Raw genomic sequence first — 21210 nt, forward strand, 5'->3', positions numbered from 1 at the left:
AGGCAGCTCACTGCCCCTTCACATCGGAACAGGCCCCGCTACAGTGGGAACAAAAACACAAGACATGAGGGCTACAAGCCTAGGGCCTCCTTAGTAACTTTTCTCTCACATTAATGCTTTTTGTAAAGAAATGGATCAGTGGTACATTATTGCAAGAGAGTTTGAAGAAAACAGAATTTTGATCTTCGGCCCTTTCTTACCCTAAGTTTACTCTCTTGTGAAACCCCACTTAGTCCCTGTTGTGTATGTGAGTGTGCACACATACACACACACACTTACCAGCTGCATACTGGGTCTCTCCCATAGCTTAACATCTCTGTCCTTTGAAGCTGTCACCAGCAACTCAGGCAGCACATGGAGGGCTGTGACAGAGCCCGAATGAATCTCAAAGAGGAGGGGAGAGCAGTATGGTGAGTTCTCAGAGTCCCTCTTAAGTTAAGGAAGCACCAAAGTCTGCTGTGTCAGACCTAGAGCCTCCTCCCTTGTATTTGTGACCCTTCCCTCAAACTTACCTTTCTACGCCATCGGGTCTTTAGATCTGGGCTTCTTGACCAGTTCTCCGTGCTGGTATCTAATTCTGAGTCTACAGATGACTCTGTCCCTGAAGTTTGGGTTTCAGGAACTTTTACGTTTTTCTGCCAGATGTTACCTGTAATCCACTCTCCTTCCAGGCTGCATTTGGCTAGGTTCCATAGCATCCCATCAGAGCTGGCACACAAAAATGAGGACTCTGCCATTTTAAAGGCAGAATTGGAGCTAGGTCTCAGGCCTTGAAAGATCCACCATCCTCCCCTACGCCATCTCCAGGCTCCTTGGGTCTTCCGTTACCACTCACCAGATTCAGGTTTGGCCTGTGTTATTGATATTAGGGTCCCACTAGGATTCTCCAAGTTCAGATTAAAGTCCAGGCTCTCTTCAAACTCGCCTGGTTCCATCTGCTTCTGTGAAAGGATAGGTAATTTTGTTTAGCCCATCCATACTAGTCAACTCTGCCAGACAAAGCAATGGCTTCCTGCTCAAGACTGGTTAGGACTTGTATTTTTGTTTTTGTTTTTGTTTTTTTTAATCAGAGTCTTACTCTGTCACCCAGGTTGGAGTGCAGTGGCACACTTATGGCCACTGCAGCCTCAACCTGCTGGGCTCAGGTGATCCTCCCACATCAGCCTTCCAAGTAGCTGGAACTACAGGCATGTGCCACCACGCCCAGCTTTTTTTTTTTTAATTGTAAAGATGAGGTCTCGCCAAGTTGCCCAGGCTGGTCTTGAACCCATGGGTTCAGGCAATCCTCTCACCTCAGCCTCCCAAAGTGCTGGGATTATAAGTGTGAGCCCCGTGTCTGGCCTAGGACTTATTTTTCAAACTGTAACTCAGAATCAGTAAAGTACATACATCTTTTTTTTTGAGTTGGAGTCTCACTCTGTCGCCCTGACTGGAGTGCAGTGACACACTCACGTCTACCACAGCCTCAACCTGCTGGGTTCCAGTGATCTTTCCGCCTCAGCCTTCCAAGCAGCCAGAACTACAGGTGTGTGCTACCACATCCGGCTAATTTTTGATTTATTGTAGAGACGAGGTCTCGCCAAGTTGCCCTGGTGGGTCTCAAACCTGCGGGCTCAGGCAATCTACTTGCCTCAGCCTCCCAAAGTATTGGGATTACAGGCCGAGCCACCGAGCCCGGCCAAGTACATAAATCTTAAGTATATATTTCAACAAACTTTTACACATGCAGACACCCATGCAATCACCCCTTAGATCAAGGTGTAGAACATTTCCATCACCCCAGAAAGTTTCCCTCATGCCCCTTCCCAGTCAATACCAGACCAATACCCACAGAGCTAATAATATTCTGACTTCTTTCACCATGAGTTAATTTTACTTGTTCTTGAACTTTATTTACGTGAAATCATTTACCATGTACTCCTTTGAGTCTGGCTTCTTTTGCCCAGCATAATGCCTATGAGATATGTCTGTTCTGTCCCATTCACCAGCATTCAGTATCATATTATCTTTTTTTTGCCATGTAGGCCCTGTAACATTCCACTGTATAAATACATTTCAAACTATTTGTTCCTTTCTTGTTTATAGACATTCAGGTTGTTTTAGCTGTAATGGATAATGCTGCTATGAACATTCTTGTACCTGTCTTTGGAGAATATATGTACTCATTTCTCCTAGGTATATATATATACGGGTAGAATCACTGGGTCAAAAAATGGGCTTTAGTAGGTAACTTTAGTAGGTAGCAGGTCAGGATTTCATAATTTTTCCAGGACAAGTGAGGTGAGGAGTTAGCTTTGGCACACCAAACCCAGTAAGTGTTGAGTATCTATTAGGTAATTGCTAAATATGATGACAGAGACAAGATGCAGTCTTCACCTTCAAGATGCTAATACAGTGGCAAGGTAAGAGAGACCTGGGGAAAAATGCAATTGAGAGAACTTCTAGGTTTGTGGCTTCCCACATTTTTTTCTAAATATAGAATCCTTTTTTGTACTGATGAAATCTTACACAGGAGCCTAATACATAACGCCCTAAAGCAAGAGCTGCTCTAGTTGAAGGAAGATAAAATTTGGACCCAACTGCATTTCCCATCCCCCTATCCTCCATGGTGATCCCCAAGATTTAAAAACATTGGCTCTAGACAAATGTTTGTTTTAACACACACCCAAACAGGACTTACTAAGAGAGAAAGAACTCTGGGATCCTTGGGCTGCAGGACAAATATACCATACTCCTTGTGGATAGACAGCTTCAGAGGATGTTCTGCATAGCTGTTCCTGGTTTATAAGAAAAGAAGAGGCTGAGCCCAGGACACCTCTCTTCAAAACCCCAGTGTTTTCTTCCAGGTTAGACTCAACCTCAAGTTAACCACCTATACACAGTTCTTTTTCCAGCTCAGGAGAAAACAGCATTTTGGATCTTACCAGATTGTAGATGGATCATCCCCTGGCTTCATGTGCAGTAATTCCAAACTTGCAGTGGCCAAGATGAGGGAGTGACCGTCAAGGGCCAAACCTAGATCTGTCAGCACCCCTAAGTTCTCCTGCAGAATTCGGTTCAGGCGAAGACTATAGCTCAAAAAAAGGATATGGACAAAGATCCAACTTTAATTGACCTCTCTCAGGTTTCTTGGTCCCCTCTGAATTCCTCAGGAGTAAAGTATAAAGCAAAATGAATTACCTTCCCTACAAATTCTGTTCTTGTTTTTCTTATATTAGTATTTATTACTGCCATCCGATTACTTGTCCAAACTAGAATCTTAACATTCTTGTCTTTTCTTTCCCTCTCTACCTCCAGCGATCAATAAGCCCTGTGGATTCTACCTGCAACACATGCCTAAATCTTTCTCTCTCCATGTCATCTCCACTGCCCAGGACAGGGCTCACATTATGTCTTTCCTGGGTTATTGCAACAACTGTAAAAAGTGATCTCCTTACCTTAGTATCTCTCCTCCACCATCTATCCTCCATTCTGCACCAGAGTTCTCTTTCTAAATTTAGATCATTATTCCATTCAAAATTCTTAGCACTGTGCCCTCTACAGTCTGGCCGCAGTTTATCTTTTCTTTTCTTTTTTTTTTTTAATTGGAGTCTCACTCTGTTGCCCAGGCTGAAGTGCAGTGTCACGCTCACAGCCACTGCAGCCTCAACCTGCTGGGCTCAGGTGATTCTTCTGCCTCATCCTTCCAAGTAGCCGGAACTACAGGCATAAACCACCACGCCTGGCTAATTTTTTTGATTTATTGTAGAGACAAGGTCTCACTAAGTTGCCCAGGCTGGTCTCAAACCCCTGGTCTCAGGCAATCCTCTCACCTCGGCCTGCCAAAGTGCTGGGATTACAGGCTTGAGCCACCACTCCTGGCCTTATCTTTTCAATCCAATTGCCCCCCACTCCCACCAGGAATCCAAGGACTTGGCTATACCCAGGATAGACCATGTACTCTCATGCCTCCATGTCTGTTGTAAATGCTCCCTCCTCTTTCTAAAACATCATTCACTTCCCTTACTGGTCCAGGAAACTACTACTCATTCTTTAAACTCAACTCAGATATCAACTCTTTCTCACAATTTCTCAAATTTTGAAGCCCCAGGAATATATGTGTGTGCGCATATGTGTTATCTTCATTATAGCACTCATCATTCTGAATATCATTGGTAGTTGAATCATATGCACATTCCTCTGAGTTTCCTTTATTACATAATAAATTTCATTTGTGTCTGGTTCATACTGCCTTTCCCAGTGCCTGGCACCAAGTAGGCTCTTGAGAATTATTCATTTATACTGATGGTTAGTAACTAACATACTATTCATAAGAAGTAGAGTGATTTGAGTAAAATCCCAGGGATAAGGGGCTGAACCCAGCTGGCTTGCTTCACCTGAAACTTCTGGATGCTGAACCCTCCTGCAGTTCCACTTGCCACTCGCTGACTTTTTCATCAGCACTGAGAACAAGGAAGGTCCCTGCCGAGTACCAGGTCAGAGCACTGATGTGACCTGGAGCCTGGTATATACAACAAGTTCAATTCAGTATTTCTGAGGTGAGAATAGTAACCCGTTTTTCCCCACCACACATATATGCAAACTTTGACCCCAGCATGCACCATTAAATACACAGCAGGGGCTATATTCACACAAAGAACTGATGTTGCCCAAGACACCTGTGCTGTGGCCACAGCCTTAGCTTCCTGCCACAAGATCAGTTCCCCAGTTTGGTTTCCAGACACCGCCATGGATCCATCAGGTGCCCAGACCACAGCAGTGATGGCAGCAGAATTCCTCGGTATACATGTATCATCTGGAGAAGAAAGGAAGTGATACATTAGGAGCTGGGCTGCTGCTATTATATAAGAAGAGATATCAGGTTGCTCTTGTCCTTCTCGGTCCCAAGAACACAATCCCCTTTCATACTTTGCTTTTTTCCACACCTCACTCACCTGCTTCTTTAGGAACCTGCCAAAGCCGTATGGAACCATCCTCAGAGGTGGTTAACAAGAGGCCTGAGGTTTCTGAAACAGCAGCTGCACTGACTGGGCCGCTGTGTCCCAGGAGGTTATGCGTTTGGCACACCTAGGAGAAATGGATAGAGATGGCCCATAAGGGTGGCCCAAGAGAAGGTTTTCCCACATACTTTTCTCACCTCTCCCCACCCCACTCTTTCAGAATTTACCAAGAGTGGATGCCATAACCGTGTGGCTCCATCCAGTCCAACAGTCACCACCAGAAGCTCTGGCCCAGGATGTCCAGCTGATAAGATACAGAAACTGAGTCAGAAGAAGGAAAGGAGCAGGGGAAGAGAAAAGAGGCAGTAGGAACGGGGAGGCGGCTGACATTTCACTACCTGAATGGGGCTCCAGGACAGCTGCACAGTGGCTGATGGGTCCTGAGTGAGCAGGGATGCAGGTCAGCTCCACGCCCTGATGATTCCATACTTTCAAGGTCCCATCCCGGCCCACAGACACCACATGCTCCTCCTGCTCCCAGAGCACAAGATCAGAGTAGGTTCATACTGAGCTGGACGTAGGAAGTAGGCCTCCCTCCACAGAGGTGTGAGTTAAGCATTAGGAATTTGTAAGATGTCAAACAGTGCAAACTCAGGAACGGTGGAACTGGGTGGCTCAGTCTTGCCTCAGGTTCATGATGCTAAGATGCTGTATTTTCATGTTCCCTTTTCTCTCCCCTTACATCAATCCTTAGCCTCAATACCACAATCCAGTCCGAAGTATCTAATTCTTTATGCTTCTTTTGACTTTGTGGTTAGATACCCAATGCATCCAGCCTCCCCCATTAGCCCGCCCAGAGACCCGCGGTAAGTTTGTTGCTTTCTCACCACAGCCACCACAGTGCTCACTGCACTCTCATGACCCAGGAACTGGCCAAGCTGCTGTCCTGACTCTGGGTCCCAGAGTCCCACTGAGCCATCACTGGAGGAGGAGATCTGCAGAGTCAGAAGTTAAAGGGGTGGGATTATCTGCATCCTTCCAGCATTTTGGCATGTGAATAATGTAGAATGGAGGGCAATAATTATGTTCTTAATTATGGAGTGAGACTCCAACTCAAAAAAAAAAAAGATGAAAGATCAGCCAAGGAAAAGTCTGGCAGCCTAGAAGGCAGGCACAGAATAGACCATGACAAGTCTATTCAACATGTATTCACGTCTTTCATCTCTCTCTCTCTCTTTTTTTTTTGAATTGTAGTCTCACTCTGTCACCCAGGCTGAAGTGCAGTGTCACGCTCACGGCCATCCCAGTGTCAACCTGCTGGGCTCAGGCAATCCTTTCGCCTTAGCCTTCTAATTAGCTGGAAATACAGGCATGCAAGAGTCTAAATTGTGCACTCAGGGTTGGTGAGGCCTAGTTTCCTATTACAGAGTCCCCACATTGTTTTTAAAAAGAGAGATGAGGACAGGCACAGTGGCTCTTGCCTGTAGTCCCAGCACTTTGGGAGGCTGAGGTAAGAGGACTGCCTGAGCCTACAGGTTAGAGACCAGTCTGGGCAACTTGGTGAGACTTCATCTCCACAATAAATAAAAAAATAGCTGGACGTGATGGCAAGTGGTGGGCATAGTTCAAGCTACTTGGAAGGCTGAGGTGGAAGGATCACCTGAGCCCAGCAGGTCGAGGCTGCGGTGGCTGTGAGTGTGCCACTGCACTCCAGCCTGGGAGACAGAGTGAGACTCTAACTCTAAAACAACAACAAAAAAGGATACGGGGTTTTCTATTAGAAAGTTCACTGGCTCAGCTTTATCACTGATATGACCTTGGAAATGTTCTTTATTCCGGGTTCAATTCCTTGTTTGTGAAACAGAGATAAAAGTAGTATCTACTTTACAGGGTGTCATAAAGATTAAGCAAGGCAATATATGCAAAGAGCTTAGTTCAGCACCTGGCACATTCTAAATGCTCAATAAGTGTTAGCTATTATTTATGGGTGCCAGAAAAAGGTTGAGATGGGGAGCACTGTCTTCCCCAGGAACCCTGCTGTGCTCTGCCTCACCCCATCCCTTCACTCACCAGCAGGTTGTCTTTGGTCCAGGCACAGCCAGTGACCCAGTCACGGTGACAGGCAGGGAAGGAGCAAATCAAAACAGGGGCTTTGGGTGTCCTCACGTCCCAGCAGAGGAGACTCTGGAGGGGTCCCAAGGAGAGGGAGCAGTCAGGACCATAAGAGGGAGGCGGGAACGCCAGGGCCATTTCAGGCAAGAAGTTTCAAGGAAAGAGGGAATCGTGGGTGAACAGATCCCTAGGAAATGTGGCAAAGAAAAAAGCAGACGGAAGCCATAGGAAACGGGCTGTTAAAGAACACAAGAGCCAGAGAGGCCATGGGACCCAGGGGTTGCATCCGGCAGCTCACCCGATCCCTGCCCCCAGTGGCCAGGCTGCCTCCATTGGGGCTGAAGCTACAGCAGTTCACAGGGCCCTCGTGTCCCTGGAGCTCAGTGCCATGGGGAAAGTCTTCTGCTTTGTGCGGCAGTGTCAGCAACTGCCTTGACCACAGCCGCACTGTAAAATCCTCTGCATTGGAAAAATAGAGAGAGAAAGGTTTCTTGAAAGAGGAAGCCAGACAGGCCTGGGAAGCCAAAGACAAGGGCAATCACAGAGGCCAAGGGTGACTCCTGAGGGCACAGCTCTAAGGGAGGAATACAGTGACTCACTAGACCATAGAGAGGCTCTGGGCAAGAGTCAGGCAGCATGTGAGTACACAGGACAGGAACGTCCAGCACTCCCAGCTTCGACTCCAAGCTCAGGCCAGGAATGCAGGTCCTCCTCTCTATTTCTCTACCACACTTCTTGCAAGGGCTGCTCCAGACCTCTCCTCTTCTCAAATGCCCAGTGTCACTTTCACCTCAACACCTGTGAGGACCAGGCCTGCTCCCAGACAGGGCCACAGTCATTCTGCATTTCCACCTCAACATCACTCTCTCCTAAGGGAAACCCATCTCCCCTTTACACAGCATCCCTCCCACAGGGCAAAAACTCAAAGGATTGCTGGGAGTTTAGATATCCCAGAATGAGGGTGAGGGAACCAGAAGAAACAATCTAGACTGACTATGCAAAATAAATGTTTTCAAAAGCACTTTGAGGCCAGGTATGGGGCTCATGCCTATAATCCCAGCAATGTGGGCTGGAGGATTGCTTGACTTCAGGAGTTCAAGATCAGTTTGGGCAACATAGCAAGACATTGTCTCTACAAAGAGTTAAAAAAAACTAGCCAGACATAGTGGCAGATGCCTGTAATCCCAGTTACTCAGGAGGCTGATGGAGGAGCATGGCATGAACCCAGGAGGTTGAGGTTGAGATGAACTGTGATCATGCCACTGCACTTCATCAGGGTGTGGCTCCAACTCAAAAAACAAACACTTTCAAAGTTGTAAAAAAACTTGCATGTATATGGATTTTTATACACATATATTTACAAATTAAAGGAAGGTATTAGTATATTTAAGATGAACAATGTTGCAGTAACCCTGCCCACTGCCAAGTAGTACCTGAGGCAGAAGCCAAGAGTGCCTGGGAGGTGGCCAGTCCCAGCACAGGTTTCTGGTATCTGGACAGGAGCCAGAGGGACTGAAGGGAGCGTTCCTTGAGCACCCAGCCCTGCAGAGACCCATCTTCTGCACCACTCACCAATACCCTGGGGTTCAGCCAGGCTAGTGCAGACACTGCCACATCTAGTGCTTGACACTGAGCCCCCTGGGAACCTAGAATGAGAGAAAACAAGAGAGTGAGACATTTGGGAAGTAGGTCAGGGGTAGGAGTACCTTATTTCCAAATGCTGAAAAAGCCATCCACTCCCCCTTTGATACCTGAAGAAATGTTGTAGATTCTAATGCCATCTGCTCGGTATCCAACAGCCACCTGATCACCATCTGGGTTGAGAGCCACAGACAGGGCAGGAGAGAGAGAAAGGGAACCCAGGCGCCCACGGGGCCGACCTAGAAACCCTGACCACACATGAACCTGGAGGCCAAGAAAAAGGCTTAAAGATATACCACCTCCACTACCTGATGCTACCCCCCAAGTTATAGCCACCCCCATTAAAGTCTTCCTTCTAGAGACCTTTCTTCTAAGAGCTGCCCGTCCACATACCCACAACCCTCTCCCTGTAGCTCCCACCATCCAAGCTATTCCACAGTCTCAACAAAGGCTCCCACCCTCACCCTAATATTTGCTGATTTTGCTACTCCCTCCGCGTGACCCACTACCAACCCTCTGTAATCTGACCTTGCCATCCTCTCCAGCTGTCAGTAGCTGACTCCCCGCATGCAGGAAAAGAACAGCAGCAACAGAGCCATGGTGGGCAGGGAAGGCTGCCAGCCGGGCTCCCTCTTGCCAGGCCCACAACTCCACTGTGCTGTCCAGCCGGCCTACAGCTACAACCCGCCCAGGCCCATTGAAGGCCAAGGAACGGACAGAGGCTCCTGGAGCCCCCAGGTCCTACATAGGGAAATAGAAATGGAAACATTAGGAACTGCTCTCAGCATAAGCCCAAAGTGATGCTGATGTCTGTCATTCCCCACTTTACAATCATATCCTCCTGTGCTTTCTCCCCCAGAGTGAAATAGGACCTTCTTACCTTGGTGACTTTGAGTCCATCCACCTGGAAGAAGCTGAAGCTGCCAGTCCAGCTGCCTGTGGCTACTACATGCCCCTCCGGGTGGAAGGCAATGCAGTTCAGGGACTTGGGACAGGTGTGCTGGAAGGCCAGCTGCCCACGGACTGTGTCCCACAACTGGAGGAGAGAGAGGAAGAATCAGGGTGCCAAACACAGATGACTGAACTTCTCAGTCTCAGAGCTCTAGGGGCCACTCTGTCTCAGTGGGGAAGTCTTCCTCTGTCTAAGCAGTCAGCAGCCTCTGTCTCAGTGGGGAAGTCTTCCTCTGGCCAAGCAGTCAGCAGCCTCTGCCATGCTGAGAAAATCACCTCAATGGGCCGACTCACAGTTTAGGGCTGCTTTGACCACTGCAAACCCCCTAGTCTTACCTTTAGGCATCCTCCCAGGCACACGGTGGCCAGCAGCCGGTGGTCTGGGCTTAGGCAGCAGCCAGTGATTTGGTACTGGTGAGCCTCGGTCTGAAGCACCCTAACCCAGGAAGATAACATCAGGCCCCTGGAGACTCCTGGCCTTATGCTCCCTCCTCATTCCTTTCCTCTGGGTTTCCAACAAATGGCGAGAACCCTCACTCTGAGGCATGGGGGAGACCCCTTACCGACAACCACGTTGTAGGTCCCAGAGCTCCAAGAGCCCATCAAAGGCAGCAAGAAAGAGTGTGTTGTCCGAGAGGAAACAACAAGCAGAGATTCCATCACAGCCACTCACCACAGACTTCTCCTCCTGTGAGAGCAAGTGGGGAAGCGTGGTTCAGGCCACTCCCCTGACTTTCCATGGCCCACCACCTCAGGCCCCAACCAAAAAGAAGACCAAGGCAAGAAGGACTCAAGCCTCTGACTCGATTTTTCTAGCCAAGCACAGGTTCAAGTGAGGCCTCACGATCCTAGTAGGACCACATGTCCCTCACTCCAAACCCCATATCTGTTCCCCAACTCACCAAAGATTTTGATGGGTCTGAGAAAATGGGGTTACCTGAATGCACATATATGAGGTAGGGGCTGATATGGGCAGAACGGTGAGAGATTGAGAGAGGCTGTGGCTCTAGGACTCGCCTCTCTAGCCTAATCTACTGTTACCCTCTCGTAAGCACCCTCTGCTGTAATAATACCCAGCATCAGCAGAGAATGTTCTCCCCTTTGCTCAAGTGCCTCATTCAACTGAGAATGCCTGCCCTTTTCCATCCTATATCCTCCTATAACCACACAGTGCACTTGGCTCTTACTTATGTCCCATAGCTATGTTTTGGTTCCTTTTTTACCTTGTATGTCTTATCTCTCAACAAAACTGATCACTTGACAGGTAATGACCATGTCCTAAGTCCCATGTTCCTTGCAATGCTTAGCACAGTGCCTTAAATGGAAGATGGACAGCAAACATTTGCTGTGTGGTTGATTTTTTGACTAAGCCCTTTGATCTGAGGTGAGGGGAGTAAAGGTACTGAATCAAGCAGGGTGATAACAGGTGGATTTGGCCTGTCTAGGGCTTCAGGGCACCTGCAAGGGTTTTCTGAGGATAAAATCTGTCCCACCTTGATTGTCCTACCTGCCAAGTTCTCAGATCCAACAAGTAAACTGTCCCACTGGCCGTGCCCACAGCAGCTCTTTGCCCACTAGGGGAGAAGGCTACAGCGGTGGGGGATGAGGAAACTGTCAGAGATAGGCTGGAGCTAGAGGAAGAGCAGGAAGGGAAGAAATAAGTGAAAGAAAGCAAATGGAGGTCTATTTCTGCATTTCTGTACCAGAATCCCCCGCTCCACAGTATTCTGGTCTTTCTTACTCTTCAGTTTCAGAAAGGGCTACGGCTTGCTTTCCCAGGGTCTGGGGTCTTACCTTTGCTGAATCCCCATGGTCTGGGGTTTATTAAGCCATCGTAATATGCGGTGGTGGTGCCACCGGTGGGAGAGCAAGGGGGCCTGGTGGCAAAGAGGTGAGTCCAGAGGCTGGTTGGCTGCCTGCTGGGGCAGGAGCAGGGGATACTGACTGAGGATTGAAGCCTGCTGCCTCAGGAAGGTGCAAAATACAGCAATGTCAGCCTGGAGGACGTTTTGTTCCTCTTCATCAGCTTCGAGGAGATTTTGTTCCTCTTTAGGAACTGAAGAAGCTACAAAAGAAACGCAGAATGTCACTGGGGAGCCAGCCTGGACTCCATTAACCCCAGCACAAAATAAAATCATATGGTGTATCTAAAATAGTAGGTTTTAAAGTGTGGCCCTCTGGTTCCATATCAGGAACACCTGCTAAAGCTATAAAACTTGGGGCTCCATTCCAGACCCAGGGAACCAGAATCTGGGGACCGAAGGATCTGCAATTTGAACAAGTTTCTCAGATAATTTTATGTTCACTAAATAAAGTTTGAGAGCCTCTGGTTGAAGAGATCTAGGCAAAAGACCTCCTGAGAATAACTTGCCCATCCTCTTGACATTTTCAACTTGGAATGGAAATTTGACTGTTTTTTTCCATTGTACTTCCCCTTAGCAGGGCCCCCATGTGCACATCCACATCCACATCTCAGAGAAGAAACAAGCCAGTGACTCATCTCACCATAGAGGGCATGGGCCTCCAAGAGCCGAGAGACCAGACCCAATTCCAGGTGTGCAGCCACTACATGGAGACTGGTGAGGAACTTTGAAAGAAGGCCACAGTTCCCGCTCTGGAGCTGGGAAAGTCAGATTGGGAAAGTCAAATTGGATTAATTAGGGCCACGAGGAGGCTGGTAACAAGGGATAGTAGTCTCAGATTCTGCCTCTGCAGCCAGGACCTCGTTTCAGGAGCTGGGACAAAGGACCTGAAAGAGAAGAACAGGAAAACCAAAAGGAGAAAGGTAGAGGGAGTTTAGTAGGGGGTAATGGTAGTGGTGATGGTGGAGGTGGTCGAGGGGACAGAAGCTCAGAATAGGCAGAGCAGTTGCTTGGGAAAAGGTGTCTATGGGATCTGAAGACTAACCAGGTGATAAGGCAGGTCTCCTAGAGCCTCAGGAGGGCAACTTCGGAAGGTGCCTGAGGCATCAGGGTCACACATCTTCCAGAGCTGAGCTATAAGAACAGATATTGGGAAAGCCTCAGCCCTGCAGCATCCCCAAGATCCCATCCCTTGGACTACAGGAAGAGTCAACCACCCACTGAGGTAGCAGGTGAGATGGGAAGCATCATTGGGTGGTCCTGGCCTCTAGGCCCAGGCCCCACACTAAGTGCCCAGGCTGACTTGGGCTGCAATCACCTGCGATGAGGATGTGGGCTGTGTCCTCCAGCCCTGGCCTCTTCCCATAGCGACGTTTAGCTGCTGTTCTCAGGGGCCCATCAGGGAGGCAGAGCCGGGCACCGGGGCGCTCCAGAGGGCCCTCCCCTAGCAAACTGTCCTCACGTGAAGAAGGGAAAAGAGAGAGGAAGAAGGCCTGTCAGTGAGCATCCCGACACAGCATGGGCTTCCATTCCCACCAAGAACAGCGGTAACTAGAGCAGTAGCCCATTCAGGGTCTGAGAGACAGGTGTTGGGGCAATACATGAGGCCCTGGCTCAAAGATGGGAAGACACAATGAGATCGGTGGGAGCTCAGCTGGGAGCAACTGTACCTGCGTAGACTCTGGACGAGGTAGGCAAACAGGCCCATGGGGTAGGGGTCTCCATTGTTAACAGCAGCCATTGCTTCTTCCCAGCTCTTAGTCCTCCTAGGCAGTGCCCGCCATGCACTTAGCACTCCATGCAGCTGGTCCACAGTCAGACCTGAAAACACAAGCTCTCTGAGGCCCTCTCCTAAACACACAGTATGCTCATCCCCGTGACACCTAGTCCCTCTTGGCACTGCCTGCTGAGAACCCGATAGAACTGAGGTCATCCAACCCCTGAGCCCTCAACCTCCCAACTGACCCCCACCACTTACCACTACGTGTGACCTCAAGGGTGGCCAAGGCCTGGGGAAGGACATCAGGCCCATGCTCTTGCTCCAGGGTACTCAGGATGTGCTGCAGCAGGAGGGGGACAGTGGCAGGCAAGGTCCGGAGCTTCTCAGACACCTAGGGAGGAAGGGCTGGGCTTCAGTCAGTGGGGAGGGAGGAGAAGCAGCTTTGGTTGTGGGGTAGGGAATGAGCAACAGGAGAACAGAAGGAAGACCTGAAAAAAGTAAAGAGCAAAGGTGGGTGGGAAGTGGGAGTAGGGGGAGGTGAGGATGAGGAATGGGTGATCACAAGACGGCAAGGATGAGGGATGAGGATGAGAGAAAGCAGCTGGAAAGTGGGAAGTGGGATTAACACTTGGAAGATGAGCCACCAACCTGCTCATACAATGTGAAGAGCCTCAGGTGATCGGTGACCAAGCGCAGGTAGAGTGGCAAGCCTGATCCCCGCTTCACCAGCAGCAGCTGCATCTGTCAAGACTCAGAGGACTCAGTGAGGGGACCAGGGAACCTGCCCATAGCCAGCCCTCTGCCCCAGTACTAGGCCCACTGCAAGGCAGCTCCTCCTTCAAGAGTCCCCAGTAGGGGACTGGTCCAAAGCATCACCTTAGGATATAACCATCCCTCCCCACAACGCTCTGCCCACCCAGCCCTCCCAGGGAAACCCCCATGGCTCAGTCTATCCCACTGACAACCACTGTTTTACTAGCCCCCTCACTCCCAACAGGCCCTGGAGAAACTATTCACCAGGGGAAAAAGTCTGAATGATATCATCAGGAAACCGCAGTTATCTTAATAACAACTCTGCATGGACAGAGTTTCTGAGAAAACGAAGGAGCAGGTCTGTGTGAGGCAGCTGATAGCCTTGGTACCGCAAGTGCTCAGGGCTCCCAGATTCACCCCATACACCCACCAACCCTGGCCTAGATCCAACCTGGTTGTTAAAAGGCGATTCCTCCAGTCGCTTCCCGTACAGAGCCAGCTCTTCTCTCACCATCTGGGCCCGGGCAGATGGTGCCAGAGGCCCCAGGGCCACCACATGAGCACCCTGGCTCTGCTCAAGGGTCTCCCCCAGGCCCGTGTCACTAGATACACTCAGTACCAGGTGTACCCACTGTGACATTTGGGCAAAGAACCCAGAAGATAGGAAAAAAAGGAAAACATTAGACAGCCCCCTCTCCTCCCTCCTGCATTCTTCCTTCTCCCCAACCTGCCTCCCACACCCATCTCTCCCTCTTGCTCACCCGGGGAAGTTTCTTTGGGATCCAGTCTGAGATCAGCTGCCCATTCTGGTCTACCAACCTGTCGGCCCCATCGATGATCAGGACCAGGGTCTGGCCAGTTTGCAAGGACTGAGCAGACTTGGGAAGCAGCTGCTGTTGCAGCTCCCACACCAGGCCTCTACATGTGGAGGGAAAGTCAGTCAGTGGGACAGAGAGATGTAGGGGCAGTACCATAGGGCACCAACAAGGCTGGGATAATTGGGGACACACACCGGTAGGTGTTGGGAAGGGCACTTGGCTCTTTTAGTTGGCCATGCAGATAGGTACAGAGGCGTCTGAGCACGGTGAGAGCAAGACCCTGGTCAGGACGGGCCCTTGAAAAGTGGAAGAAGACCAAGGGGGCCACCTTGGCCTCATCAGGTGCCTGCAGGGCTGACACAAGGGATGCCTGCATGGGGCAGGAACAGAAAACATGGTTATATTTTATATGCACAAGCTCCCGCATCCACCTCCTGAGCCAATACAGCCCTCCCTTCTGCCCAGGCCCCTGAGGGTCTGTACCAGGAAGGCTGTCTTGCCCTGTCCTGACTGTCCAGTCACCAGGCTCAGCCTCCCGCTATGCAGCATCAGCTGCTGCACTGTGTCCTGAAGAAGGCGTGATCGGGCAGGACTTGATGGCTTCTGCAGCTGCTGGAAGGTAGCTTGGACCAAGTCATCATCTGGGATGGAAACTGGTTGTTCCGGCTGGGCCCCAGGCTGAGGGCGCACAGGGCAGTGACCCTCCATGTTGCCATGCTCCTCAGAACCCTCAGGTCTGAAACTCCCAGAGCCCCCACCAAGTTACTCCCTACCCAGGACTACTCAGACCACACGACCTTCCCCTCCACTCCTCTGGCCATCAGTGCTTCTGCTGACCTGTAGGTAAAGCTTCTGTATCATATTCCACACATCCTGCAGAACCAACTGTCCAAACTCCTCCAGCTCCCCAACATAGGGCCGGCCATCTGCTACACCCCCCCACTCACAGGGGTATCTGTGTGCAAAGCAAGCGTGACCAGAGTCAGCCCTGGCTCCCCTCACCACATCTCTCTGTACAGGTGCTCTCTACTTCCCCCAGCTCACCTGCGGCAGATAATACCCTTCTTTCTGCTCAGGTAGTTCTTTAGTTCTGAGATCCGACGTGCAGCCTCTTCAGACTCAGAAACAAAGTCAGATTTCCAGGCATCTGGCACAGAGCTGACCACAAAAGACCCCAAAAGTGGGGCTAGACCCAGACCTCAGTCTCCCTCCACCGACTATCAGACATGGCTGTGATTCCCTGAAACTCCTCGAGTAGAGATCTACTTCAGCTCCAAGGCTGATCTGGGGCTCCAAAGGCATACTGTCTAAATCCTGTTTCTCTCTTATAACACCTCCCTCCTACACTCTGAATGCTGGGGAGAGAAGATTGATCCTGTCTGGTCTTCCGGGCAGCGAGACCTGACCCCAGAGGCAAGAGAAGGTACCCGAGGAAGCTGGAATCCCGGAAATAGATGAGAGCTTGGGCAGAGGGCTGCAGGCATTGGTCCCGATTCAGGAACTGCATCACCTCCATCTCTGTCACTGACCGCCCTGAAGGGTACTCCTGGGTCTGCAGAGAGGGCAAAGATGCATGGGTTTAGTCCTAGGTGACACTGATGCCTCCCTCAAGACTTGCCAAGACCCCAGGGTTCCTTCACCTCAGTCACGTCCCTCCTTTCCTCCCTCCAGACACAAGCAATAAAATATAGCTAATAACTAACATTTATTGAATGCATGTCATGTATTGGGTATTCTTTTACAGAGTTTCAATTCTCATAATAACCCTGCAGTGTAAAAGTCATCGCTCCTCTTTGATATGTGGAGAAATTGAGGCTGGTGAGACTTTTAGTCAGATTCCCACAAAGCCACACAACCTGAACATGACAGAAGGAAAATCAGAACCCACATCCATCTGATGGCAACACCTAACTCTCTTACTTTCACATCCCTGGGCCAACCCTGGAGGTACTTTTCAAAGGAACTTCCTCATCTAGGACTTGGCCATTTGTAGTATCATCTGTCTATGTTTCACTTCACGTTTCAAGGACTGCCTGTCCCAGGGTTCCTGACTTCTCCCCACTTCTGCCCAAATCTTTTTTTCCTCCCAGCCCTCCTCCAAGCTTGTCTGCCTTACCCAGTGGAAGTGAGGATGGTCAGGGAGGTTGTAGCTGGGGGGAATGTAGCCATAACGGGAGCCTAGAATTCCCACAAACAGCTGCGAGTTCTCCACCTCCCCGAGGCACACTTCCAGTTGTCTGCAGGCACAGTCATGGGCAGTCGTCACCATGTAGTCACCAGGGACACAGTGTCAGGGAATACAGGCACAAATGGGGGGACAGGGCCCTGGCTCACAACTGAGCAAAATGAAGGCAGGCTGCTCTTGTTAGCACCCCAGGGTCAGCTCCCTGCTCTCGCCCTCGCCCACTCTCGCACTCCCAACCCTGCCCACCTCAGTTTCATCACTCAAGTCCCTCATCCCTGACCCAGCCCAGCCCCTCTTCTCTGTGGCCTCCATACCTGTTCCTGCGGGTCTCCTCTTCAGTGATGCCCCAGCGCAGGTCAATGCCATGAAGGCTTATGCGGTGGGGTGCTGCTCGGGCCTGCAATGCCGGCAACACAGACCTCAGTAGCAGGTCCCGCTCCCCATGCATGTCTCGGAAAGTGGATGAGATGAAAAGCCGGATGCTGCGCCATCTGGGGGTAAGCAAAGAGCTGGGCTCAGTCTAGGGATCAGTCCTACTACCCAATCCACAGACACTGCTGGGATCCCAACTTCAGCACTGAGCATGAGCCAGGTACAACAAACAGCAGAGGGGTGTCCAGCAGGTCTCGGGGAATAACTTGCTTGTAGTCTCAACTGCAGAGCTCTGGAATTTAAACCCCACTTGCTATTTCTCATGCACCCCTCTTTTTTCAGTAAACCATTATTATGTTTGTACTATTTGTTTATGCCAACACTGGGAGATAAGCAATATCATCTCCATTTTATTGATCAAGATAGCGTTAAGAAATTAAGCAACCAGCTCAAGGTTCAAACTACTATTTGGCAAAGTCAGCATGAAAAAGCCAGAACCTGTGTTCCTAAGCACTCTGCCTAAGCCCTGGCCGTGTGGCCATGATACCTGTGGTCCTTTCCACATTCTAACCACCTTTTCCCAATGGAGAAAGGAAGGAGGTTGTTCACAATCTGACAACTTCCTGTGCTAGAGAAACCCCTGTCTGAGAAAGAGGAAGCATGCTTTAGTGAAGAGAACAAGCAGCACCTCAATAGCCAGAACTTCCGTCCCAGAGTTTCTCTAAGTTTTGACTGCAGCCCCTCATAATTCACAAAGACATAGAAACATAGACTGACCCTTGAAGGGAAATAGGAGCCACAGGCTTTGGAGTACCCTCTTCCAGTGGCCGGAGCAACCGGACTCCTGCTTTTCCTGGGGGTGGTGGAATCTTGAATATTTTGTCCATTTGACCCACATGTTCCAAAAGACGGGAGGCTCCACGCTCCGCAATGAACCTAACATAGACAGCAATAAAATAAACAACAACAGAATACCAGAGGTCTTCCAAGAGGGGCAGGAGGACAAACATAATTCCACATTAGGTCATCAACTTAACTGGAGCATCTTAAGAAGATGACCATAAGCAGTGTTTAACAGACTTATAATAAACAAGGCTGCAGAATCACAGGAATGAATGAAAAGAGAAGAAACCCAGCTCTAGTCCCTCCTTCTATGCATGGCAATCATGAGCCTGCTGTTCGGCCAAGGATAACTGGGCTTGGATAAGGTGTAAAGACAAGTTATCCCAGTGCAGGCTTGATCAGCTCTGTACCAGCCCTAAAAGCTCCCTGTAGAAGGAGGAATGTGAATGAGGCATCCTAACAGAAGTTGAGGGAAATAGGTGACACCCAAAGGAAAAGGCAGAGGAGAAAACAAATAAATGAGAAGGCTAAGGGTGGAGAAAGTGACAAAGTCAAAAGACTTCTGTAATTCAGCATAAATAGATGGGATTTTCTCTAGATCAAGAATCAAACAAAAGCCACAGTGATGTCACCAACTCTTAAGATGTTCACTTAAAAGCAAACAGTGCAACATCTTTTCCTCCTAAATATAATATGAACTTGGCTAAATACAGACAGCTGGAGTTGAAGCAGCTATCTTGAACCATGAGGAAGAAACCGAATATGTGAGGATGGTGGAGTGATAAAACAGAAAGTATCTAGGTTCCCGTGACCCTGTGTTGCTGTTATGCCTTGATGGCTATAAAAGAGGAAGAAATTTCCATCTTGACTTAAAAAAGAAGTAAATGGAGTAGAGGCATGGATAATCTCTTAAAGACATTCTAAAAAAGTCTCCAACCCTTCAGTGTCCCGACAACTCACTTTAGTATCCCATCAGTACAGCCTGAGAGAGTCACGTCATTGGGATTTGAATTTGGTGATCTGGAAAAGGAAGAAGCAGTCACTAACCACCAGAAACAATATTTGGAACACACAGTCACTGCCCCCTAGCACCCTAAAATGGACACCCTATCTCTGCACCTTTAATAGGGTTATGTGCTAGGCTAGGGCTGGGGTGGGCTTTCACAAAAGGGTACAGAGCAGCCGGGCTCGGTGGCTCAGCCTGTAATCCTGCACCTTGGGAGGCTGAGGTGAGTGGATTGCCTGAGCCTGCGGGTTCGAGACCCACCTGGGCAACTTGGTGAGACCTCATCTCTACAATAAATCAAAAAATTTAGCCAGGTGTGGTAGCACGTGCCTATAGTTCCAGCTACTTGGAAGGCTGAGGCAGAAGGATAGCCAGAGCCCAGTAGGTCGGGGCTGCGGTGGCCGGAAGCGGCCACTTCACTCCAGGCTGGGTGACAGAGTGAGACTCCAACTCAAAAAAAAAAGGGTACAGAGCTAGGCTGAAGACTTTAGAGAAGCACCTCAAGTGCCACAGTGGTAGGAAGGCAAAGGCAGGGAGGTGCTCAACAAGTGCAAGTAGGCCAGGCTTTGGCAGGGCTTTTGGCAGAGGAAGTATGGATCACTAATTTCTGAAATTGGGTAGGGAGTATAAGCATCCTTACATGTATCGTGGCCTTCTCAGAAGGACACCAACAAAGAGGCACTTGGGATTCACATGCTGCCAGAAAAGCTGTTTGGCCACATTTACCATTACGGTATCCATCTCTTGGCCAAAAAGGATGATCCTGTCTACCTGTAAGATGAAAGGGGAGGCACTGAGACCAGAGAACAAAAGGATAGAAGAGACCCTAGAAAGAGCTCAGGACATCAAAGGTGCGATCTCTGAGGACTGAGGGATTAGGAGACCTCTGAGGGGAATGGAAAACTGCCTCTCCTGAGAGCACTCAGAATGAGGAAAGCCATTATACCCTGACTGGAGGGGAATGGGATGCGTCAAAGTGGAGGTATGGTAGGGGCAGTGGTGTGCTGCAGCTGGCTCGATCAGGCTCACGAGAGCTTACTGCTAAGTTCTTAGGAATTCTGTGAGCAGTTGTTAAACATGTCCATTATTACCATAAGAAAGGGACGGGCAAGTAGCCAGAAACTGCTTAGGGAGGGGTGCACATAATGTTAATAAGAAAGGGTACCTGATCTCAAACCAGGCAAAGTGGGGACCAAAGGGAGGCCCAAACTTTACCTGTATGATGACCACTTGTATACCTAATCCTGAATTGTACCCCACATCTTTAAAATAAAATAATTTTTTTTTAAAGTCCATTATTAAAAATGAAATTGTATAAACTTAAAATTAAATATGTAGCCGGGCTCGGTGGCTCAGTCTGTAATCCCGCGCCTTGGGGAGGCTGAGGTGAGTGGATTGCCTGAGCCTGCGGGTTCGAGACCCGCCTGGGCAGCGAGACCTCATCTCTACAATAAATCAAAAAATCAGCCAGGCATGATAGCGCATGCCTGTAATTCCGGCTACTTGGAAGGCTGAGGCGGAAGGATCGCTGGAGCCCAGCAGGTCGAGGCTGCGGTGGCCGGGAGCGGCCACTGCACTCCAGTCTGGTGACAGAGTGGGACTCCAACTCAAAAAAAAAAAAAATTAAATATGTAAAACAAATGTGATAAATACTCAAAACTCATCACTTCCTATTTTTTTTCTACATTTTACTATTATCTACTCAAGCTTATTTACATCTACCGTATTCTACTGGAATACCATTCAGTGGTGTGTTCTTGAACATCTCTTCCCAACTCTGTGTTTGGTGACATTGAGTTGGCAGTTTGAAATCAGCCACGCTAGGACTATTTACACCATGGAAATTAGCAAATGCTATTAACTGAGACTTGTTTTTCTGGACAATTAAACATTTACTACCACACGACTGGGTAGGGGGCTGTAGCCAGTAGGAAGATGATCTGAATATTGCACATGGTTTGAAAGGTCAGCTTTGAGGGGTCAGGTTTAAACGAGATATATCAGTTG

The 21210-nt window shown here is 49.3% G+C and overlaps 1 protein-coding gene across 1 annotated transcript in view; it reads right to left on the reverse strand.

The window, feature by feature from the left end:
• Positions 1-332: 332 nt before the first annotated feature.
• Positions 333-21210, reverse strand: part of TEP1 (telomerase associated protein 1) — a 30693-nt gene continuing 9815 nt past the window's right edge. Inside the window, exons 8-46 of the mRNA XM_021714242.1 lie at positions 19844-19974; positions 19158-19217; positions 18132-18290; positions 17297-17473; positions 16914-17034; positions 16225-16349; positions 15842-15955; positions 15635-15752; positions 15281-15475; positions 14992-15167; positions 14741-14897; positions 14431-14610; positions 13875-13946; positions 13485-13617; positions 13177-13327; positions 12825-12958; positions 12552-12640; positions 12150-12264; positions 11439-11709; positions 11152-11275; positions 10208-10332; positions 9981-10080; positions 9574-9729; positions 9222-9434; positions 8804-8957; positions 8486-8698; positions 7351-7511; positions 7011-7124; positions 5828-5935; positions 5339-5471; positions 5168-5244; positions 4935-5067; positions 4659-4795; positions 4377-4501; positions 2925-3068; positions 2681-2777; positions 836-941; positions 513-730; positions 333-362 (exon numbers count right to left, since the gene is read on the reverse strand). Coding sequence (XP_021569917.1) covers positions 333-362; positions 513-730; positions 836-941; positions 2681-2777; positions 2925-3068; positions 4377-4501; positions 4659-4795; positions 4935-5067; positions 5168-5244; positions 5339-5471; positions 5828-5935; positions 7011-7124; positions 7351-7511; positions 8486-8698; positions 8804-8957; positions 9222-9434; positions 9574-9729; positions 9981-10080; positions 10208-10332; positions 11152-11275; positions 11439-11709; positions 12150-12264; positions 12552-12640; positions 12825-12958; positions 13177-13327; positions 13485-13617; positions 13875-13946; positions 14431-14610; positions 14741-14897; positions 14992-15167; positions 15281-15475; positions 15635-15752; positions 15842-15955; positions 16225-16349; positions 16914-17034; positions 17297-17473; positions 18132-18290; positions 19158-19217; positions 19844-19974 — 5346 coding nt within the window. The remainder of the gene's footprint in view (positions 363-512; positions 731-835; positions 942-2680; positions 2778-2924; positions 3069-4376; positions 4502-4658; positions 4796-4934; positions 5068-5167; positions 5245-5338; positions 5472-5827; positions 5936-7010; positions 7125-7350; positions 7512-8485; positions 8699-8803; positions 8958-9221; positions 9435-9573; positions 9730-9980; positions 10081-10207; positions 10333-11151; positions 11276-11438; positions 11710-12149; positions 12265-12551; positions 12641-12824; positions 12959-13176; positions 13328-13484; positions 13618-13874; positions 13947-14430; positions 14611-14740; positions 14898-14991; positions 15168-15280; positions 15476-15634; positions 15753-15841; positions 15956-16224; positions 16350-16913; positions 17035-17296; positions 17474-18131; positions 18291-19157; positions 19218-19843; positions 19975-21210) is intronic.

Source organism: Carlito syrichta, unplaced genomic scaffold, assembly GCF_000164805.1.
Source record: "Carlito syrichta isolate Samal-C Ts95f unplaced genomic scaffold, Tarsius_syrichta-2.0.1 Scaffold305452, whole genome shotgun sequence".
Taxonomy (NCBI): domain Eukaryota; kingdom Metazoa; phylum Chordata; class Mammalia; order Primates; family Tarsiidae; genus Carlito; species Carlito syrichta.